The 23,028-nt window shown below is 49.6% G+C and overlaps 1 protein-coding gene across 2 annotated transcripts in view; it reads left to right on the top strand.

The window, feature by feature from the left end:
* CACNG2 (calcium voltage-gated channel auxiliary subunit gamma 2) overlaps positions 1-22,712 on the top strand; it is a 48,325-nt gene extending 25,613 nt beyond the window's left edge. For both annotated transcript variants that reach the window (XM_084505528.1, XM_084505527.1), the window contains 3 exons: positions 18,289-18,372; positions 21,672-21,812; positions 22,132-22,712. In XM_084505528.1, the coding sequence (XP_084361654.1) occupies positions 18,289-18,372; positions 21,672-21,812; positions 22,132-22,667 (761 nt within the window). In that variant the 3' untranslated portion in view covers positions 22,668-22,712. The remainder of the gene's footprint in view (positions 1-18,288; positions 18,373-21,671; positions 21,813-22,131) is intronic.
* Positions 22,713-23,028: the final 316 nt, after the last annotated feature.

Below are 23,028 nucleotides of genomic sequence, written 5' to 3'. Positions count from 1 at the left end.
GCTGGGGCTGCTCTGCTCAATAGTTCAATGGCCCAATGGGCAAATGAGAGGATAAAAACACACTAAAAAGCAATCTGCGGCCACGTGACTGCCTGTCAGCCAGTGCCACCGTCCTGCAAAACCCTGGGTTAGTAATTAGAAACAGTAAGTATTTCATAAAGCAGCATCTCCTGCTGTGATACATGTTAGATAAACACAGAAAAAGGCCCTAAGCCAGCCCGCTGGATCTGGTTCAGTCAAAGCGGACAAACCCACAGCCAGAGGAGACTCCCCAAATTTTGGAAGGGGCTGCACCTCTGAGTGGTGCTGCCCACTGATGCTCCAGAGACACTGGCCATTGGGCTGCCACCAGATTTTTGCAGACCCTGGGTAACAGCTGAGCCCTTTTATATGACCACAAACCTTCCCATGCGCCACGTCAGTGGCTGCACCGGTCTCAGACATCTCTTTATTCTCACTTCCATTCATTCCTTGTATGCACCCATATCAGATGCAGTTAATCCCAGTCTCCTTGAGCCAAACACCCAGGCCAGTTGGGAGCTGGGGCTGTTAGAAACAGCCCCTGCACTCCAAACTCAGCGCTGTGTAGCCAGAGGAACCAAGGCAAATGAGTTTGCAAATGGCCCCCTGTTTGTTTGCTTGTATTCACTCTGTGGCTCAGATCATTGCTGCGCTGCATATGGTAGATGAGCACTTGGCGTTTTGTTGGGTTCAGAATGTGAGTGTTTTCAAGGGCTGCTTATCGGTTTTATAGCCAGCTTATAATCTATATGTTAGGCATGTAATGGTGTGCAGGGGGCTGATTGATCCAGAGCTAGATGTGGTAGCACTGCCGGCTCTGTCAGCTCTCTTTAAACGGTTCATCAGATGTTTGCAATGCAAGCTCCTGTACCACCTTGATTTACCCGCAGCCATGACTGCACTGCAGCCATTTCACTGCACACAACATCTGGGAATTAGCTCCGGGACTTCCCCACCCAGGAGCAAAGGCCTCTCGTCCGGCAAGCCGCAAGAGCAGTTTCACTGTCTTGGGATGGAGAAGATGGAAGTTTATAACTAATAAAAACGCCAGCAAAATCGTATACATTTGGCTGCATTCACAGCTTGAGCTAAGTGAATTGGAGGCAGTGTGAGCTGCTGTAATATGTCATTTTCTCTGTCCTGCCGGCACATAACTCACACAACTCCAACTATCTTAACTGCCGACGGACTCCCCCGCGTTTGTCCCTCGCCGTCCAATAAACCAGATAGTGATGCGGTGCTCGTAATAGCACCTGCACGGCTGCCCTGTGCCACAGCAGAAGCGTTCCTAGAGCAGCCAGGAAGAAGAAACGTAGCTGGGTAGACCAGTAATTGAGAAAGCTGATATATTTCCACCAGGAGAAGGTAGCAATTCATACCCTCTACCTATCATTATCCTTAAGTATTGATTCCCCAGTCACATTTTCTTTGTTAAATGGCTTATTTCATCAAGGAGGTATTCTGCAGCTGCAGTCAGAGCAGGACTGAGCGCGTGCATACATTTGGAGTGCAGGGTGTATGTGACCTGAATTTTGGAGTAGCCTCTCAGACTACTCCTCTAATGAAAACTCAGTGTGCTGCGTCTCCTGCCACTGGTTAACTCCTACCATCCGGCAGGGCGGGTTGGGCTCCGATGGGCCTGTCGACAGGACCTCGTCTTACTTTGCACAAGGAGATAGATTTTGGTAAACAACACATTAAATATTTGTGTGTGATCGTTCAATTTACTTTAAACAAATTTGCTTCGATTGTGTTCCCACTCCATTTGTGTCTGCCTTCTGTGAATGTTCCAGCAACATATTTACTGGCATGGATTTTCACTCAAACAGCAACATTTAAGTGAACACATTTGTAAAAAGCAAATGTTGAACCTACAATCGGAAAGTATTTGCTCTGATAAGACACTGCTATTAATGAGTTAAAACCATTACCAAATTATTACTGGAAATGTTTATTTGACAGAAACCAAGAATTTACACAAAATGACAAAAGTTATGAAATATGTTTTTTTGGGACATATTTTTATACATTTTTCCCTTTTGGGGGTAGAGGCAATGGAAAGTAAAACATTTTGCATTTGTTGATGGTGGCATAGGTTAAAAGTCACTCAATACATGTGCCTAGTCACAAAAGAACTGAATTTCACATCTCATAGACTTAAAGTAATGCTGGCAGAAACAGTTTAACAAACAAATCAGAGGTTGAATTGACCTTGTGTTGTCAAAAGATGTCAATCAACAAACAAATTAAGGGAAATTATGACTTTCCTCCAAGAAAGATTTGAAAACAGATGGGAGTAAAGATTAATAGTTCTGTGGGAGTGAATAGTTCCAAAGCTCTTCAAAAAAGAGAAGGATTTTCTGTTGATCATACACAGAACTGTACTTTTACTTTGCTTTTAAATCCTGTCTTTTGTAACATTTGTACCATGTGCTGGAAGAACGCAGGTTGGTCTGGTTCACAGTGGAAAAATACAAGAATGAAGTTTAAAAAAAATGAAAACAAATCTGAGATCAATTGAAATCAAGACAGGGAAAGAGAGAGAAAGTCAAAAAAAGCAGACAGATGGGAATGTTAGTCCAGGCCAAAGAAACAGTATTGGAAAAAGATAGGTCAACCGCTAAAGCTGTGGGACCCCGAAGAACCTGGCACTGGCAGAGAAATGTGAGTAATGGCACACATGAGAGTAAATCAGGTTTGGAAACAAAGGAGAGGAATTTGAATTTTTGCCTTGAAATGAATGGGAAACCAAGAGTCAGAGGTGATCGGGCAAAGACATAATACCAGTTGTGTTTTGTTGTGCACACAAATTTGTGAAAGCATGGAGTAAGAAAGCTGCAAAGGTCAGACCATGCTGTAAACAAGGTGAGTGGTAGACCTGCAGTTGGGACATAACTAGGTAGAGAAGATGAATTAAAAATTCAGAATAAATTCAGATTAAGAGGACATATTCTAGTTGTGAAGGAGTTAACTGAGAAAAGGCGATACAAATCCAGAAGCTTTCTCAAGCAAGACTTCAGGAAAACAGGGAAGAGCCCCTGAAGTCATAAAAGGTGGGTGTATTCGAGCCTTACTGACATAAAACTGGCTGGTAGAGCTCACAGGAATTTTCTACCAAAACACATTTTTTGTCTGTGAACATCAGTTTGTTGAAATAGGCACTCTGCTGAAACATACTTTATAGTCTCAGCAGAAAAGGTTGCTTAGACCTGAGATGGGATCACTAACTGGAAGAAAAGAAAGAGAAGAGGCAATCAGAGGAACCAAATAATTACTTCCCTCATTTAGAACGGAGAAAATCCAGGGTGAAGACTTTGCTGGATGAGAAGAAGAATTTTGAACCGATGTTTTCACGATTTCAATAGCAAGCCCAGCTGCTAGACTGCTAGTTCTTCTAAGGCAGGGTTTTTTCCATTCCTCTGACTGAAAAAAAAAAAAAAAATAACAACTGATGAAGCGGGATATGTCACGGTACAAACTGGAGATTTAATTTGAAACTTCTAGAATACCTGGGTGCTTTCCAGCCTCGCCATCTCTCCGTGCCTTAAGGCAGAAAGAAGACCATAAAGCAGCAGTATCCTCCTGAATGGAGGTCTCTGTCTCTGAAGCCAGAAGTAGCTGAGCTCTACTTGATCTTGATCTGATGGCATACAACTACATTTTCATAGGTGTTCTTTTTTGAGTGCCTCATCTGAGATATTTTGCACCTCCTGTTCTATTCTGTATTGTTCAAAGGTGCTGAAGACCTACTGCTCCCTTTCAAGGCCTACGGCAAAGCAATTAGGTTAAGTTATTTCAGACTGGATTCCCAGAAATGGAGATGCATAAAGTGAATGAACATGTGAAAATATTGGCCCTAATATCTCTGTGACTCAGCTTTTCCATTTCTACAATGGAGAAAACGATGCTTACTGATTTTCAAAACACTTTGAGCTCTACAGATGAAAAGCAGAGTGAATGTTAAGTATGATTATCATTTTTATTAGGAAAAGGTTTAAAGGATTTTTATCCCCGGAGAAGGGATCCCAGCACAGAAGAAGCATCCCTGTCTGAAGAAATGCCTGGAAGTTGAAGAGCTGCTAAGAAACCAGAGTACCTTCATCCCAATGAATACCCCGGGAGGGACGGAGTGGGCAACCATCTCACAAAGCTGCCACAAGGTAAAAAAGAGATGGGACCAGGCATCATTAACAGCAAGGAGATCATTAGATTCCTGCACTGCGGTCTGCATGAACCTACAGCAAAAATGGCCGAGGACAATCAAGTAGGAGAGATAAGAGGGAGTGACTCTCTTAAGCACTCTATGAAGAATAAGGAGGCTCTGGGTGCTTGTTAAATGGAAAGCTGGTGTCGATGGAGGAGCCTGAGGACACAGCAGATAATGGCTTATTTTCAAAGAGCTGAGCAGAGTACCAGAAGCTAAGGAATTACTGGATACGGGAGTAAAGTAAAAAGACGGAGTAAGGAGATAGGCCTAAGTGATGAGAGACAGCAGGGTCAAGGGAAGTAGTTGTTTTCTTGAGTGACTGAATTATGTCAGATGTTTCCAGGGCCGCAAAGAGAGTAGGAGGAGATGCACGAGAAAGACTTGGGAAAAGGAGGTGTTAAGTCTAGGTGAGCTAAATCAGGGCGATCTGTGACTGGGGAAAAAAACTAAAAGTATGTTGTACATGTCTGGAAAAGGGCTAGGAAGTGAGAACAACATGGGTATGTTGGGAAGAATAGCAGTGTCTGAGAAAGGGCTAAAAACAGTTAGAGAATTGATGGAGGAATAGGAACAGGACTATCCATAATGAACTGCCCTAAGTCTTCAGCTGGACCTGGAGAAGGGATTCATACTACCATTTCTGAAGGTATAACACAAATGATTGAAATTCAGAGATGGGACAAATTGTCCCGAAGAAGATCTTGAAGTGATGGACTTTTTTTTTCCTGCTCTTTAATGCAGCCAGTGTTGGACAGAAATGGAGATTACCCCAACCCTGCAGGTATTGCTATAATGAACTGAGAGAGGAAAGAAGGGAGCCAGTGACACAACAGACAAGCACTAGCAAGCATGTGGGAGAATATTTGAAGGGAATCAAAGGTTCAGTGTGATCCTGAGATGAAGAGACACCAGGGAAGTGGTGCAAACCAAGGAAGGCAGCACTGGGTAGGGATGGAAAAGTTGGGCTCATTAGGACAGAGTGACAGAGGTCAGGAAGCTGAAGGAGAGAAACTGCATGCCAATATTTGGGGAGCAATGTGAAGGAAGAGGAAGGAGTAGTGTGAGGAAGCATTGTGAAAGGTAAGAAAGCAGAAGAAATTCACATGCAGGAAGTTGTTTCAGGAGTGGAAAGAGAGCTGAGCTGTTAACAAACAAAAAAAAAAAAAATAGAAAAGACATAGGATCCACTCAGGGTTTCAGAATGTGAATCCATCTTATTTCATAGCCTAGTGGTCCAGATGCTGTCCTTGCTCTCACAATGACCTAACTGGGCTTAAAACCAAAACCTGGTCCCCAGGTCTGGCACATCCCATTCATGGCTGCCGCACAGAAGTGACCTCTGTCCCCCTTCCATGATGCTCTTCCTTTTGCTCTTATTTCCCAGGTGTTTCAGGAAAAGAGGCTGTTGTTCAGGGACTGTTGTGTGATTTCAGATCATTCTATCCCAGCTGTTAAGCTGGGCAGAAGATGGGTGATGGGGCTTCTCCTGAGAGGGAGCCATAGGAACGGGAAGGTTTCTTGCTCATGCTAGCAGTTCTGTCCTGCAGGGACCGCTCTTGGTGAGATATGATCCAGAGAAGCAGCAGAGAGAGTGGCATTGATCTCATTGGGACCCTGCAGAGTGTGGGAAATGGAAAAGTCTGAGGATAGAGGCAAACCCACTGCCTTCCTCTCTGTAGAAAGTCTCTGTGCCCGACACCTACGGGCAAAGACTGGAGATGCCTACCCCTGCAGCTCAACGGGTAGTATAGGGTAGGCTTAATACTCACACTAAAACATCCAGCGTGCAGCAGCAGCATCTTTTCCCTACCTGCTGTTCCACTTGTGTCACTCTCTCTGCTTGAATCCCTGCCTTGACTCCCAGTCTCCTTCTACATCAAAGTTCAGCTCCTCATTTCATCTCCAAGGCCTCACGTGGCTCTGCTGGGGCTCGTCCCCCCTTTCCTCTCCCACCCTACCCTGCACTAGCTCAGCACTTCTCCCCTCCCCAGCCCCATCCATCTCCCTAAAGCAACAGCTCTGCTCCTTTTCTTCGGCGGCCCCCTCTCCCCTTTTCACCACCCAGCCTTGTCCACCTCCCTCCCGCCTGCCCTCAGGGCTCATTCACTGCAGCTAGTCTTCCTGTGCTAATGACTTCCACTTCGCCTACGCCCTTGGCAAGCATTGCCCCTTCTGACTATTAACTTTGTTTACTACACTGCATCTTCAGAATGTGGAATGATTCAGAGATACCCGGCTAAAGCCAGGAGCAAACAAGATGTGAGCATGCAGTAGCTCAGCCTGTGACCTTTCTCAGCTGCTTCCTTCCCTCCTTCTAGCCTGCAAGTCTCAGACCTAATCGTGTTCCCGATGCTTTCCCACTGACCTTAGTAGAAGCAGGATCCAGGCTTTGCGGATGAAGCCCAGTGGCCTGACTCTGAAAGCTGCCGAGAGCATCCTTGGAAGAGCCAAGCATCCGTGCTTGCTGGTGCCCCAAAGGCTGGGGTATTCATATAGCGAAATCCAGGGGGCAAGATCCTGCCTTTTTAGCTGCCAGTAAAATGCCATGTACCCTTGATGGCATGTGGAAATACATAATAATGCCTCACGCTACGAACAGACAGCATTAGCAGGGAAAGGCTTTCCCCTCCCACTCACCCTTTGTCTATCTGCTTCTTTCCCGTTGTCGAAATTTAGCATCCCATCCTCCACCGAGAGACTCGGCTTTGCTCTGATGCTTGGAAGGCATCCAGTCCCAGCTCGCACGCTTGCTCTGCCAGTCTCCACAGGTATTCTGTACACAGGGCTTCCAGCTAGTCAAGAAATGCTCTCTCTTCTCCCCCCCGCCAGGGAATCTCCAAGCTCCGGGGTTGTTACAGGATCCCAGTGGCAAGGCAAAGCCATGCGTCCTAGCTCTGATATATTAATCACTTCTGCTCCACAGCACAGCCTCGACTGCACTGTGGGAGGAGAGGAGCCCTTTGGTAGGGATGGAGGCCAGCCCTTTAGAGGCATCTGCACAGTGCTCATGCTGTCTGGTCGCAGGGGAAGCGAGAGGAAAACCAGCACGGTTTGAGTCCTAGCTGGGCCAAACCTCGCTCCAATGTTCCCTAAAAGTGACTCCAGGAAAAATGCTTTGGACCAGAGACTGGTGCATAGAGGAACAAGGCAGACTGGGTTTCACATTTGGGTTTGAAACAACTCACGTGCCAGTTTGGCAAAACCAAGGCCTTGGGAGGCTGGGCTAACCGAGAGGCCTGGAGAACCAGGTCTTGGTGCAGAGCGTACCTCAGAGTTGGTTTTGGGGGAACGGGTTGAGGGGCTGAGGAACAGCAGCTGAGGGTAGGGCTAAGTGGACAAGAGGCCACAGCTGGCCCTGCAGACCTCACAGGCAAGCTGCAAACACGTGCCAGGAATGGGGGGAAAGGTGCACGGCGGCTGACGTGAAGACAGGTTGATTCAGAGACTGGGCCTGCAGAACACAGAGACCTCTCTTTGTGTCCCACACCACTTTGAAATTATAAAGCTTCCTGTTCTACACTGGGGTGGGACAAAAAAAAAAAAAATTAATACTTTTTAGACTAAAATCATGGGTTCAATGCACTGAAATTGTCAGTCGACCAGCAGTTCGTGTATTCATCTCATTCATCTGGGATCGAGTCAAAGCCTCTGTACCCCTCAGAGAAATCTTCATTGAAAAACCCTGACCAGCTGATAGAGGGAAAGGCTTTCTGCAGTGGCTGTAGCATAGGGAAAAAAAAAAAAAAAAAAAAAAAAAAAAAAAGGATTTACTCATGGAAAGGCAAACACAAAGTGAAGCTGAAATGCTGCAGTTCTTTGATCTTGGCACACGTCCTGACAGGCAGCTCCAGCGCGATGATAAGATCACGAGGGGAAGATCTAACGTGCAGCACAGCATTTTAAGGCTCCGCTGCTTCACAGGCTGCTGGAAGCGTAGCAGTCAATTAGAAACTGGGGAGGGAGCTGGAAATTCCTACCGGCGTTTCCAGTGGAGAACTGAGAATTTTTTCATGGAAAAGTGGGCAGACCTGGAAGGGATTTTGGCGGCCTTCAGGAGCCAAGTTCTTGTTTTAAAGACTCCATGTACAGTTTCAGCTCTGAGACCCACCTTACCCAACATGTGGGGCAGGCAGGGAGGCGCAGTTTGGTGCAGGAAGCTCTGCTGGGCACGTCTCCAGGGGATGCGATCCCAGCCACACAAGGTGGCTTGGACATGATTCAAACCCCTGAAACGGCCCTTCAGGTTTCTAACTGAGTGTAACCGGACCAGATCACGTTAGAAATAATATTCTCCAGTCTAGTACTGCAAGTAAATTTTATCCCGTTATGAATAGCCTCCTCCCCAGGACGCAAGAGCAATGTAACATGTAGTGAAGCTGAAAACGCTTCAGAGATTAGCCCTAGCACATAGCTCACACCTCCAGACTCTTCTGTAATGAATTAGCGTGCTCAATGGATGAAAAAATATTGGTGCAGCAGCACGGTTTGCAGTCAAGCTTCAAAGGGGTTCTGGTGGCTGAGCAGCGCTACCTGCTCCAGCCGTGCCGCAGGGGCTTTCACACTCATCCTTCGCAGCCTCCCCTCTGCCTGCTCCTGTCCAAATCATCCACCCCTCGCCGACCTCTGCTCACCTTTCTTGCAGGCACCATCCCTAAATCTGGCACGCTTCTCCTCTCCGCCGATTTCGTTTTAAAAGCAAACATAAACTTAACAGGATACACACACGCACGCAACCGTAAATGTCTCACAGTCCTGTGCTGCAATAAACCTCCCTCTTCCAAGCACCCTGCTGGCACTGTTTGCTTGTTAAATAAGCCCAGTGCTGTGCTTAAGCCTAACTTTTGTTACAAGTGCTTCAGGAGAGGGCCAAGGCACTTTGTTTCCTTGTAAAGCACAGGGGTACCTGCAACTCAGGAGAAATAACATGAATAAAATTATTAACGTTCTATAAGCAGCCGCCAAAGGCTAACACTGCTCGCAAGGCTTGGCATTTGTTTTTGCTGGGCTGCGTGAGGAAGGGACCTGAAATTAAATCTGTGCAATAGCTGCTCCAACAGCCGGTGTTCGACGTGGGCTGGGAGCAGAGCAGTGAGCCGGAGCGGCAGCTGCTCCTCTGGAGGTGTCGGGAGCCACGGTGCAGCTGGGCAGCACGCTCTGGTTGGATTCACGTGGGCCAGATACCTCGTTTGGCCCCGTGGGGTGTAATCTGTGTTTACCAACATGTTTTGAGCTGGGGAAAGGGCTGCAAAGGGGGCTGTCCCCAGCAAGGGGACATTGCCAGGGCAGGGAGCTCCCCTTCCAACCACTGGGGACACCAATAGCTTTGTCCCCAGCGGCTGGCAAGAACAGGCTCCCTGTGCATTGCATCTGCCGCATCCTTCCCCTCATTTCTTTATTGCTTTGGGGGCATTTGCTGCCTGAAGGGACAGCAAAGCCCCCAGGGCACTTTATCTGGCTGCAGCGAGGGATGAGCGATGCTCCCCGGCTGGGCAAAGCCTGGGCGAGCTCAGCGAGCGCGTAATGGCCGCGGCACTCATCTGTGGCGGCCCCACGCCAGGGGACCTCCCTCAGCCTTGCGTGAAGGGCTTTGGGTTCCCCCAGTGTCATCCATGCTGGCGGATACCCAGCACTGCTCTTGCTCTGCTTCCTTGCCTAAAATCATCTCCACGCTTGTCTTCTGGGCTGGAAGAGATATAACAGGTTTTCCAACCCTGGTGAAGCCACTCAGACCAATTCTTGCAGTGCAGCCAGTCCCCCAGTTCTCACCCTGAGGTCATTAAAGAAACCAATTGCTAAATAAGAGGGATGAGGTCTCACCCTTCCCCTGTGTGTCCGAGCCTCGGAGGGAAAGGGGCAGGAGACAGGCAGGATGGAGCAAAAGCTATTACTGCCATTGCCTTGCTCCATTCTCTGGATTATTTCCCTAGGGTACTCGGGTATTTTTATTATTAATAACTAATTTTTATACAGCACTTTTCATTCTGAAGGACCCTAAAGCACACCACATACTTCACAAGTTAATTGCCAGCTGTGAGCCTAATTCCTTGCTTGGTTGTGACCATAGCAGCTGAAGGTGCCGCTCAGGGTCTCACTGGGTTTGCACCAGTTTAACCGAGGACAGCCGCTCCCTATAGAACCAGCAGGATATGTCAGAGACAAATGCAGCGTAAGGTTGGAGGTGAAAGATCTGAATTGCCTTTTTTCCTCCTTGATAATTTGAAAATGACTAAGGAAAAGGCTTTCAGAAAGCCTTCTGACCACAGCACTGCGATTGCAAGCGTCCACGCCTGTGCCCCATGACTTCCAATCGCCCCCAGGGCTATGGTCTCACCTCCCACCAAAATATCAGCCACCAGGGTAAGCCTGGCCCTGTCCTCTGATGTACTCTCAGAGATCAACACCATCGTTTTGAGGAGAAAAAATAAATGCAACCCAACCAGAGGAGGGGAATTATAAATCTTCCACCACAAGGATATCCTCTGCGTGCTTCTGGGGAGGATGCAGCCCAGCTGAGCTCTGAGTCTTCAAGCTCATGGCTGGGGCTCTTCGGCCCCTACGTCCCCATCAGCTGGGACGGTGTTTACATGCTCTTGTTTCTGAGAGTTTGATGTTGTAACCCTGTATGCAAAACCTGTCCTAGTTACAATATTGCTGCCGTGACAGGAAAAGGAAAAAAGAAAAAAGAAAGAAAAAAAAAAAAAGAAAAAAAAAAAAAAAAAAAAAAAAAAAAAAAAAAAAAAGAAGCAACAGCTCTTAAATTCTCCCTTCATCCCATCCACCCTTTTCCCCCCAGGCTTCCATTAGTATCTCCCTTCCCCTGACATCTGGATGTGCCGCCGCAGCTTGGGATTGCCTGTGGTAGCGGTGGAGCAGCTCCTCTCCTCCCACACCTTATGCACATCATTTCTCTCTCACTGCAGATAATTGCATCACCCTTCCTGTCACTCGGCTCACAGTTGTAGTGTCACATTTGACTCGTTTTCCACACACACACAAATGTTCTTGCTACAAATTGCCAGTTTGGTGGTTTGTTGGTTGTGGGTTTTTTTTATCCATCCGGAATATCTTGATTCCTTTCGCTTGCCCTTTCTGTTTCGTCAGGACTTCTCTCCATGCCCTGATCATCTCCTGCCTTCACTCTTCCACCCTCCCTCCAGCAGCTCCAGCTCTCCGGCTGTGCTCCAGGGTGGCTAAACCCCAACATCACACTGCAACACCTGAGCACAACTATTTACAAACCCTTTTCTCAGTCCTTTTTCTGGCTCCCAGCTCATTCACGGACCACTTCTGCCTCTTCTTGCAAGGCAGAGGTAATAGCTTTTACTGGCTCAGCTGCCGTGCCTTGAAAACTCTGCGACAGGGCTTGTACGCATGGAAGTTCACATGGTTTTGTGCACCAGGCACCCTCACAGCTGCAGAAATAGTTCCTAACCTCTCTGCTGAGGAATCAGAGGCATCGTCAGTGCTTTACACATCCATCAAACCACACGGGAAAATATCAGTGAGGAAAACACAAACGCTTTCATTGATGTGTATATATGAAATCACAAGGTGCATTTGCTATGTATGTAGAAATAAGACTATTTTCAGTTGCAGAAACCCATCACAGCTGGGAAATGTAAGAAATACAACATTAGGAGGAGAAAACAGCCGTAGCTTTAGATAAGCCTACTACATTTTTGTGTTTAGTACTGTTTTCAGAAGAAATTCGGCTCAGGTTTGATTCTGGCAGCATCTAGAAAATAGAGTCAATAGCTTACCAGGGGAGATGTTTGTACTGGATGTATGCAAAAAAAAAAAAAAAAAAGGATTTTTTGAATGACTTTTCTTATTGCCGTGTTGAGGTTTTTAATTTGTAACTTGGACAGATGTCTAGCAGTGCCTGAAAACCAGCCACCCGCAATGCTTCAGCTTGCAAAGCTCCAGCGTGCTGGATTTGTCTTTGCACCAAAACGCCTTCCAGAGCCTGTGCACAGCGTCCCCAGCCAACCCCCCTCTGCCTGCAACAAAGCTCGGGAAATTCCAAGCAACGCCGCCGCGGATATTTTTGAAAGTTACAACCCTGTAACAAGAGGGTGTTTATAAGCGTAAATCTTCGGATAATCTTAATAACTGCTTTTGCTACTGCTGCACTTCGTGGCAGAGCATGAGCCAGCCGGGGGGCAGCGGAGGACGGAGCTGCAGGGTGGGGAGGCAGGGAGAAGGCTGCTGCCCCAGGGGGAGGCTTCGAGGCCGGGACTCCACTCACCCTCTCCTCCCCAGTGTTGATTTCTCCCACTTTTCTGTCCCTTGCCCAGCGACGTCCGCATTTTTCTTTCTATTAACCACCTCCCGACCGAAGTCATCTTGCTGGAATTGGTGCTGTCAGGCCGTTCGCTGCTGTAGCTTTGGTCACGGTTAATGCGCTGCGATATAGCCCTTCCTTCGGGCTCATCGAGGCACTGTAAGGCAGTGTTTGTACCATTTTTGCTGCAGTAAAACCCCGTTATTATCTGATCCTTAGCAACAGCTGTAATAAACATGATTATTAATAATACGTCGAGGAGAGCTGGTATAATGGTTCTCCCTTGTAGGCAGGGGGGATATTCTTTCATAACTATAAGATCAATTTCTATTTTGCATCAGTCCTTTTACAGTCTTCTTCACCACAATATCTGAATGATTTCCAGTGGCACATTAAGTGATGGGGCTTGATATCAGTCACATGTGGTTTGTTCTTTTATCCTCTCCCCAGGGAGAGAATTATGTATGCAACATACTGGTTATGTTGCTAGGGTTTTGTTTGCGTTCTTTTTATTTATTTTTTTTTAATTTTTAACATATGCACTGCTGCATGTTTATGTTGGAGGAGGCCACATCAAAGCAGGCACGTTGCAGCTGTATGGGAAGGTGGCAAGATTTTGGATGGCCCTTTGTCCTCGTGGGATCTCTGCTGTTTCTCCAGACGCAACCCCTGCAGACCCCACTGGCTGCCCCACTGAGCTTCACCTTGTGATAGAAAGCTCCTCTGTCCCTAAATAGAGTTGTGGGTTCTGTGGACTTAAAGCTTCCCACCTGAATCAAAAGGCATTGCCACTGGCACAGCATCGCCTGCGGCTGCACAGGGCCAGGGCTCCTAGAGCCCCCATCCCTCAAAATGACCATCCCTCATGTATAACCCTGCAACTTGTAACCAAGGCCTTTAAATCCATACTGAGACATGTGAAGAGATGGCCTCATTTTCACAAGATGCCATCCTAGGGCAATAGAGAGCACTTTGGGGTAACCGGCTTTTTTTTAGGGTGCCTCAGCACAGGCAGGTGAAAGCAGATGCCCATGAGCACTCTCTCTGCTCCCTGCCACTGCACTCTTCACCAGCTCCAAATCTTCCCAAATAATGAGCACTTTTGTGTGCTTCCTCCTTGGAAGGGTGGAGCTGAGTCAAAATGCCTTTAAAGGGCGTTTCCTGTGCTTCTCTTGGCACACCATGAAACCTCACTCCTTCCTCTTGAAACTATTATCATCAACCAGAGGGTCAGCATCACTAGCATCATTTCTGGATGGTGACGGCAAACCTCCACTCCTGGTTTGGAAAACCTTTGCCAGGATGTGTCAGGCATGCCAATGCTTTGCCATACAGCTCTGGAGTTTGTGCTCTCAGCCCAGAGGCTGGCTCTGAGCTTCACCACCTGGCACCAAAGGGGCTCAGCTCAGAAATGGGGACCTGGAGCAGAAAGAAATGTTTTTGCTTTTTGACTGTCCACCTGCCCTTCATGGGTCGTTTCATGCCATTTGTTTCACAGGTAAATAGCAAGTGTCAGTTTAATCTTCAGTGAAGTTTACTTCTAAGGCAGGAATCACAAGCGTGCATCTGGGAGGTCTTTCACATGGGCACAGCCTCAGCACTTATTGGAGAGGTCACATCAAGGAGGAGCACGTTACATTTGAACTGGAAGGTGGGGAGAATTATCTGGTCCAAATGACTCCAGTGTCTGATCACCTTCATGATTTTAATACAAATATCCTCAGGCTGCTTCCCCGAGGCAGGGAAATACCATTATTCCCAGTGCCGGTGACAGAAGAGGGGGGTTAAGTGACTTGCTAAAACGATACAGGAAGCGTGTGGCAGCAAGAGGTGCCGAATCCTTGGCTAACACCGCGCCGTCGCTCCGAGCTTTTAGAGACAACAGCTATATCCAGCCACTTTATTTATTTCTTCACAAGCCACCATGCCAAAACCTCTGCTAAATTAGAGAGGGAGGCTAGAGGAAAGCTTTCAGTGGATTGCTTTTTCCCATAAATGGAAATATCACAAATCATTCTGGGAAAACAGGTCTTTCTGTTCTCTCCCCTCTTTGTCTGCTTCTCTCCTTTTGGACGTCTCTTCCTCTCCCTCTGGCTCCCAGTTTTCAGATGTACAGTCCTGACCATTTAAAAGCGCTCCCTGCCCTGCAGGAAGGGAGCAGCTTTGTGCTCTTTGGAACTTACTATTTGCCAGTGGATTGCACTCTGCAGGCAGGCAAGACTTCTGAAACAGCCAGGGCTGCACAAAGCAGCACAAAAATAAACCGTGCCATCAGCAGCACCGAGCCAGGCTCTCATCGGGGGTAACTCGGTCCGGCTCGCGCTGCAGCAGAGCTGGCAGCTGCCAGCTGCCCTGGATAGACAGCGTGTACCCAAACGGTGGCCTGGCCGCATCAGAGGAGGTCTCTGAGACTAAAAACTCAGTCGAAGCTGATGTCTGTGGGCCTCAGACATTCGGTCGCTCTTGGCAGCATGGCAGGTCACAGCCCAACGTGCTGTCTCTGCTCCTAAGCTTCCCAAAGCTCGGGCAGGTGACAAGCAAACGCTGGGGATCTCTCTGAAGGACTCACGATAACACCCAGGGGATTTGGGGGATGCTCAGGTATCTTGCTGTCGTGTCAGAAGGCTGAGCGCTAGGATTAGGGGTATTTTCCATGGACCTGGGCATCCTCAGCTTTTCATTCCCGAGACAAGTCAGAGCTTGGTTGCTTAGCATATCCCAAATCAGGCTGCCCCAAGGAGCCCCAAAGTGGTGTGTCAAGTAGGATTTCCAAATAATGATGTGCTTCTGCTCAGGAGCTGCAGCGTGGCACGGGGCTCTTCCCTCCCTGTCTCTGTGAATGAATGGGAGAAGGGCCTTGTGTCAGACCTCCAAAACACCTCTGAGCAGCCTTACCCCCATCCCCGTGCATGGCTGAGGCATTTCCACTGGCACAGGTGCTGGGGAGGCTGTCCCACCATCCCAGCAGGCCACGGATGTCCATGACAGAACTGCTGAGCCACCTTGGTGCCAGAAGTGACTTCTCCATGCTGAGCAGTTTCCTGAGCTGCCCTAGAATCACAGAATTATGGAATATCCACAAAGATCATCGAGTCCAACTCCTGGGTCCCCAAAGCATCCTGAGCACTCGTTCAGCCTCTAATACCCATGTGGCCACCCTGTGCCCTCTGGAGCACGTCCCCACCATGTCATGCCGAGCAGCGCTGTTTCCCCATCTCACAAGGTGGGACTCCAAGGCAGAGATAAGAAATGGCTTTAGCAGCACGCCTGTGGCAGAGCAGAAAATGAATCTTGTTCTCTCCTATTCCCAGTGACCGCATTAATGACCTAAATTCTGCATCCTTCCTCCATCCATCGCCCATATGAGCTAGGAGGCATTGGAGGAGAGGCTGTGGTAGCACGGACAAACTGCTGTCATCCAGAGCCACGGCGCTCTGTGCTGGTGTCACACACAAAGCAGCAGCTAAGGTGGGACCAGTGCTGCCTACCCTGCCTTCAGCATACCAGCAGGACTGAACCAGGAGGTGGATGAGTCCAGAACAGCACATGAAGATGAAGAGCGGCTCCTCAATACCGCAGCATGTTAAACACACTGGGGTTGGACACCCCAATGACCAAGCACCCTGCTGAGCCACTTCTGCAACACCCACAGGACATCCAGCACCAGAAGCAAGTTTTCAAGGAGCCTGCATGTCACCTCTAAGCACCTGAGCCTCCAGCTAGCTGTGCCACACAAGTCCACAAAAAAAAAAAACACAGCAAGGGAAAGGAGCCCTTCATGCAATTATCTGCCCTCCTCGCTGGTACTGTGTGGGCAAGTAGCAGGTGGGAATGTGGCGGGGAAATTTGCTTGGCTGTGAAGCTTTCCTTCCAGGAGAGCCATGGCTGAGAAGCAGACACTTGGATGAAGTAACTGTGTTGAGGAAGGGTGATTAATAACCTCCTTTCACAGCCCACAGGTTCATTGTGGGAACAACACTTCAGAGGTCTACGGAGAGGCTTTGCTCCTACTTTCTTTTTCTGTTACTTACCTCTTACACACACTCCTCTCTGCTGTGTCTAGCCTCTTCACGGAAGCTCTTTGAACTAGCAGTTAAAGGCGATGGGTATCTCAGAAGTACCAGGCACAAGCCAACAGGACGCAGAAGAGCTGAGCTTGGCGGTTGACCCAGCAGATCTACAGCTATCTGCTCAGTGCAGCCTCCCAGAGCATCCTAAACTTTCCTTCAGCAAAGCCTGGCCTGGAGAAAAATGCAGGGAGAACTCTTTGTGCTTGGTCCCTCTTGCAGATAGACCCAAATACCTGAGAGATCAAGGAGTGATCTCTTTATCAGGTAGTATAGTGTTAGGACAAGAGGCAATGGCTTTAAAATAAAAGAGTGAGTTTACAGTAGATTTTAGGAAGAAATTCTTTACTGTGAGGGTGGGAGGCACTAGAACAGGTTGCCCAGAGAAGCTGTTGCTGCCCCATCCCTGGAGGTCTTCAAGGCCAGGCTGGATGGGGCCTTGGCAACCTGGTCTGGTGGGAGGTGTCCCTGCCCATGGCTGGGTGATCTTTAAGGCCCCTTCTAACCCAAATCATCTGTCCCCAGTTAGGGGACCCATGGGACCACCATGCCCAGCCATGCACCACATGTGGGAACTGCATCCCTCCTTTCCAAACAGCCGCCCCTGTCCCACCAAGAACAACTTGATACCTCAAGACACTAGTCAACCAGTGGCTGGTCAACCAGTGGTCGTGATGCTGATGATGCTCGAGGATTACCACTCTGGAGCAGTAATGCTGATTTCAAGAGGAGAGTGACAAGAATGGTGAAAATAAGAAACTGGTAGAAATCCCAGATGATGAAGGACCAGGCAGATCTCTCTGGCCTCCTGGTGGGAGGGCTTTGCTGGTCATGGAGTATGTGAAAGATGGTTCCCACAGAAGCAGAGAGGCTCGGAGAAGACCCTGTATGGAAATGAGACTGGTCAATCTTCAGGTGAGCAGCCCAGCTTCTCATCTAAAGCAGAAGATTTGACTCCTGCAGTGCATGGGGTGCTTGGCTACAGAGCTGCACCCACACACTCGTGCCAAGCTTCTTGCAGGCTTAATCTGTGAGAGAACACAAGAGGAGGCCTGGTAAAGGTACACAAAACAAGCAGTCATATGGGGAAAGTAGATTAGGAGCTTTTGTTCTTCTCATACAACACTGGAACAATGGAATATATCCCGCCAGTGAAATGACTAGGTAGAGCAAATTCACAGCTGAGAAAAACAAACACTTCTCCGCACAAACACAATCAGCCCGCTGTACGCAGCACTGCTGGAATCCACCGAGGCCACGCCAGGTGAAATTCAAATGGAGAGTGGGCTTTCCTACGGCTACACAAATACCCAAAGTTGCACCAGCAGATGCTAACAGAAGGGATATTAACCCGCGTGCTTCGCCGCTTAACCCAGCCTGCAACCCCTGGTCCACCCCCTGCAGAGGTGGGCAGCGAACTCCTGTCTATCTGTGGCCAAGATCTTCAGTGCTGCCTGCCACAAAGCAAGGGATGCTGCTCTGGGTGTACACGAGTTTGCATCTGTCTTGTGTGCATAAGAGGGAGATGTATGTATGAGCATGCGAGGAGAGCATCTGGTGGTCCATACATGAGCGCGGGTGCTGCCTGGGAGAAAGGAAGGGAGGGTGTAAAGCGCGATGCAGAGGGCAGTTGTTCCTTCATGGAGGTTTCTGGTGTTCTCATTTGTTCTTTTTTTTTTTTTTTTTTTTTCTTCTCTCTTGTTCCCTAGGGAATTTTAAAGGTCTGTGTAAGCAAATCGATCACTTCCCTGAGGATGCAGATTATGAAGCCGATACAGCAGAATATTTCCTCCGTAAGTCCAGAGGCATTTTTCCTTGCAACTGCTTGTAGGTGCTAGTGTTGGGTGCCTTTTGCTCTCTGAAGGCAATGCAGTGTAACTCTGGGCCCTGAGGGGCTTGGGGGGGCTGAGGGAGCGATGTCTGTGAGGGGTGGGCAGGGCCCCTCCATGCCCCTGAGCCTCTGCATCTCCCCTGGCTGTCTCCCCTTTCACCTGCCTGGGACCTGCTGTTTCTAACTCATTGTGACAACCAGTGGCATATTCTCATTAATGGCAACCAATTATGAAAGAAATCTGGAGTCTTTTAACCCAAATCCATCAGAGAGCTGCAGAGCACAGCCTGACACATGACAACAACGCTCTCTGAAGCCCTCTCCAAGGCACAGGCCGCCTGGGGACACGGGGTGGGTGCAGGTCATGGTAGCAGCTGGTTCTGCACTCACAGCTTGGGCACGGGACCACCAGTGCTCCCCTCCACATCTCTGCTTTGAATGCCCAAATGCGTGCACCCACCTAACGCAGAGCAAGGTTATAGTCCCTCCAGTTGCATCAGATTTAAGAAATTCCCTGAGCTGTGTCCGAGGAGCACCCATTTCTCTCTTGTGCCACCTCTCCCCAGACACCAGTGGCCTGCGGAGTGGACCCATGGCAAGCTGCCATTTCCTCCTGCCCTGCGAGCAGGAGCTTGCTCTTCCTTTAACTCAGCTGTGTCCCCACTATCCATTTCCTCTCCCTGCAAGCACAATGTCCTCTGACAACACGAGAAGAGATCTTCTCCCTTCAGGAACCCGAGACAAGAGCTTTTGACCCCCCAAGGTGAAGCACCAGCGGCCTCCAAAGGCCTCTCAGAACTGCTCCTTGTCTGCCAGGTGTGCTGGGAGCCAGCTGCGGCGGCCCAGCCCTGCGGCAGAGATGAGAGAGATAATTTAGGCTCTGGAAAGCTCATTTGTATGTGAAAAGAGGAGGCTCTTATGCTGCTTCCTCTTGGTTTCTCAAACACTCCTTCGCCCACTGTTATTGTAAATAACCCGGGGAGATTGCCTTTCCGCAGCCTTGGTCTCTTCATGGCTGCGTGGCCCCTGCATGGCGGAGCAGGAGGCTCGGCTGTGATCCGTTTTGGCACAGCAGCTGTGCAGGCTGCCTCCAAGGACAAATCTGTTCTTGCACAGTCGTTTGGGAGCGAGGAGGCTGCAAGCATCCACTGAGCTACAGCAGGGAGAGCTGGGGGAAGGGGGCGAACATCCCAAGAGCTGTGGATCCGTTCCCTCAGAGGGAAGAAGGTCTGAAGGCAAAAACTGTCAGGACCTGCCAGCGGCCCCAAGGCAGAACCCTTTTAATGTGAGAAGTGGGTTCAAAGTGGGATTTGGCTGGTCCGTTAAGGACTTCTCGGGTCACTCCTGAGGGGAGTGGGGCTTCTGCTGCCTTAGCCCTGGCTGGAGAGGGACCTCACCGAACAGCCTCTTCTCAGGACTTCTGCCAAATTGGGGTCCCCAGCTGCTCTGCACAGGCAACACCTGGAGGTATGAGCAAAAGCAGCTAGAAAGATATTTATTATTATCAAACTAGGTGATTCCTTTGCTTGGAGGACCAGCATGACTGTGGGAGAGGGCCCGTGGCCAATCTAGAAAGGCTTAGACTTTATGCCTGCCAGCCATCTGCAGAAGGTGTCTTATGTTTCTAGAAATGAAACACCAGTCAGGGAGTAAGCAGCAGCATCCCTGTGCTTCTTTGCTGGAAGGAATCTGACTTAGAAAACAATCAAATGCTATGAGGGAGTATCCAAACACCATCATAAATCCTCTTCTCTTTAGCCCCAAGGATCCCAGAAGACCGGATGAGATCCTGCCCCTCTCTTGCTTGCATGGTCTTCCAGAGGGGCAGGAGGCAGGGGCTGCCCTCACCCTTCACACGCTGCCTGCAGCTCCCCATGTCAGCCAGCAACTTGAGTTCTCCCAGCAGATGGGAATTTCAGAATTCAGACCCAATTAAAACCGATGAGGTCAGGGTGGGGTTGTGAGCATCCCTCTAGAAACCCTCCGAACAGAGGATGTCTGCTTGATATTTGCTCACCGCCATTTAGCTTCGCCTTGTCGAATCCTGCCTTGCCTTCCAGAAGCTATTAAGAAGGTTATTATCACTCGCCTGTTCCCTGAAACACAGCCAGGCAGAACTGGAAAGCAAGCAAGAGAGGTTTTCTCCCTGTCTTTTCCATTCCCTATGTGCAGGCAGGGGGCTAGGGCCCCCCACAAAAAAAAAAGCCTATTTTGTCTGCCTGGTGGGATCCCAACACCAGCAGGGTCTTTGAAGCACAATCTCTCCTTGGTTCGTAAAAAGTCACATCTTTGCTTCGGTAAGGTTCATTCTTGTAGGCAAGGAGGGATTGGCTTTCATCCCTCTTCCAAATCTTTGCTCCACAAGCAGAATTGCACCAGCGTGCCTGATACCTTTCTTTACCAAGCAAGGCTTCATTTCACGCTTCACAGCTTATTTTCTCTTGGGAAGGGAGGAAGGAAAACCTTCCTCATAAAAAATAAGAATATCAGCAACACAAACCGATGCAGAGTGCCCAAATACATGTGAGTCCCCCCCAAAGCTCTGGGGTACATCGTGCATGCCTGTGCAGGCATCTGCGTGCATCTGTGCCATTGCCCTCTGCTGGCTGAGCTCTTCTGTATCGACCGATGGCATGCGTGTGTGTGGGAGCTGGCACACACGCACCCATCCCTGTCCTCTGGAAGGAGCCCAGTTGTTTAATCACCAGGATAAAGCCCTGTGTGCCGGCACGCAGCGCTTGGAGTTTTGCTCCTCAGCCTCACTGCAGTCGCAGAGAGGAGAGCAGCACCAGGAGCTGCTTCCCAGCCCTGAAAAAGTCTCCTCCCCTGAGAGGATGGTGCCTTTCGGGGATGTTTCGAGACTGAGTGGTGCTGTAGGATGCAGTGGGGCTGATGCTCTTTGACACACGGGCTTGAGCAGCATCAGTGCCAGGGCTCTCCTCCACCCACGGTCCCACCAAAAGCTGGGGGAAGAAGGCGGGAGGCAGGCGGTGAGGGGAGGCCCCCAGCTCCACCAGCCTCCGTCTCCTTGCTCCAGCCACAACTTCAGCGAGAGCTGCTTGCAGCTGCTCTCTTCCTGTGGCACACTTTCTCCATCCCCCTTTTTACTCCCTCCTGAATTACTCCCCTCATTCTCCCCGCACCTACCAAACACACTCGCGCCCTCCGGTCCCCCTTCGCCCCATGCTGCCTCCGCACCCCCTTTTCCTCTCTCTGACACGTGCACTGTTATCTCTGTCCCTCTCCCTCTCTCCTCCACAGGGGCTGTTAGAGCCTCTAGTATTTTTCCGATCCTGAGTGTGATTCTGCTTTTCATGGGTGGACTCTGCATTGCAGCCAGCGAGTTCTACAAAACCCGACACAACATCATCCTTAGTGCCGGCATCTTCTTCGTGTCTGCAGGTAACGGGACACACGTGGGATGGGCTTTGGGGCACGGGTGGGCTGTGTTTCCCAGCCCCGATGAGCCTTCCCAGGGGTGAAGATAACCCTATGAGGAAACCTCTCCATCCCGCTGCATGGAGACCACGGTGGGGAGAGGGTGTCCCTGTGTCCGGTGGCTTTTTGGGACCGGCATGGGAGAGTGGTGCAGGGATGCGGGAACAGCCTGAGGAAAGCTGTGGTGAAGCCCACAGGTGGGGGTAGAGTCTGGGGACCCCCATCACCCCCTCCCCGGGTCATTCTTGCCACGTTGTCCTCCTGACGGCTGCCTCTCTCTCAGGTCTGAGTAATATAATTGGCATCATCGTATACATATCAGCCAACGCTGGAGACCCCTCGAAGAGCGACTCCAAGAAGAACAGCTACTCCTACGGCTGGTCCTTCTACTTCGGGGCCCTGTCCTTCATTATAGCCGAGATGGTGGGAGTGCTGGCCGTCCACATGTTCATAGACCGGCACAAACAGCTGCGCGCCAACGCTCGCGCCACGGACTACCTCCAGTCCTCCGCCATCACCCGCATCCCCAGCTACCGGTACCGCTACCAGAGACGCAGCCGCTCCAGCTCCCGCTCCACCGAGCCTTCACACTCCAGGGATGCCTCTCCCGTCGGGATCAAAGGGTTCAACACCCTCCCATCAACAGAGATCTCGATGTACACCCTGAGCAGGGACCCGTTGAAGGCCACCACCACCCCCACCGCTACCTACAACTCCGACAGGGATAACAGCTTCCTCCAGGTTCACAACTGTATCCAGAAGGAGAACAAGGACTCTATCCACACCAACACAGCCAACCGCCGGACCACCCCGGTATGAAGCCGTCGCCAGGAGCTGGAAGCGGGGCAGGAGGAGGCAGGAGGACGGGGGGTGGGATGGGGGGCGAGGGTGGGGGGCGAGGGCAGGGGGCGGCGGAGGGGGGGAGGAGGAGGAGGAGGAGGAGGAGGAGGCGGCGCGAGCGCCCCTGGGGTGGGGCCCTTCCAATCGCAAAAAAAATATATATATATAAAAGTTAAAAAAAAAAAAAAAAAAAACACAAAAAAAAAACCAGAAAACACAAAAAAAAAACCACACGCGGAAACAAAAATAAAAAATAAAAAGAACGGCCGATGAGCAAACAGATAAGCAGACAAACAAGCACGCGAACAAAACAAAAAGCAAACAAAGAAACAAGCGAGCA

Source organism: Aythya ferina (assembly GCF_964211825.1).
Source record: "Aythya ferina genome assembly, chromosome: 1".
NCBI lineage: Eukaryota > Metazoa > Chordata > Aves > Anseriformes > Anatidae > Aythya > Aythya ferina.
This window is presented reverse-complemented; position numbering and strand designations above follow the sequence as displayed.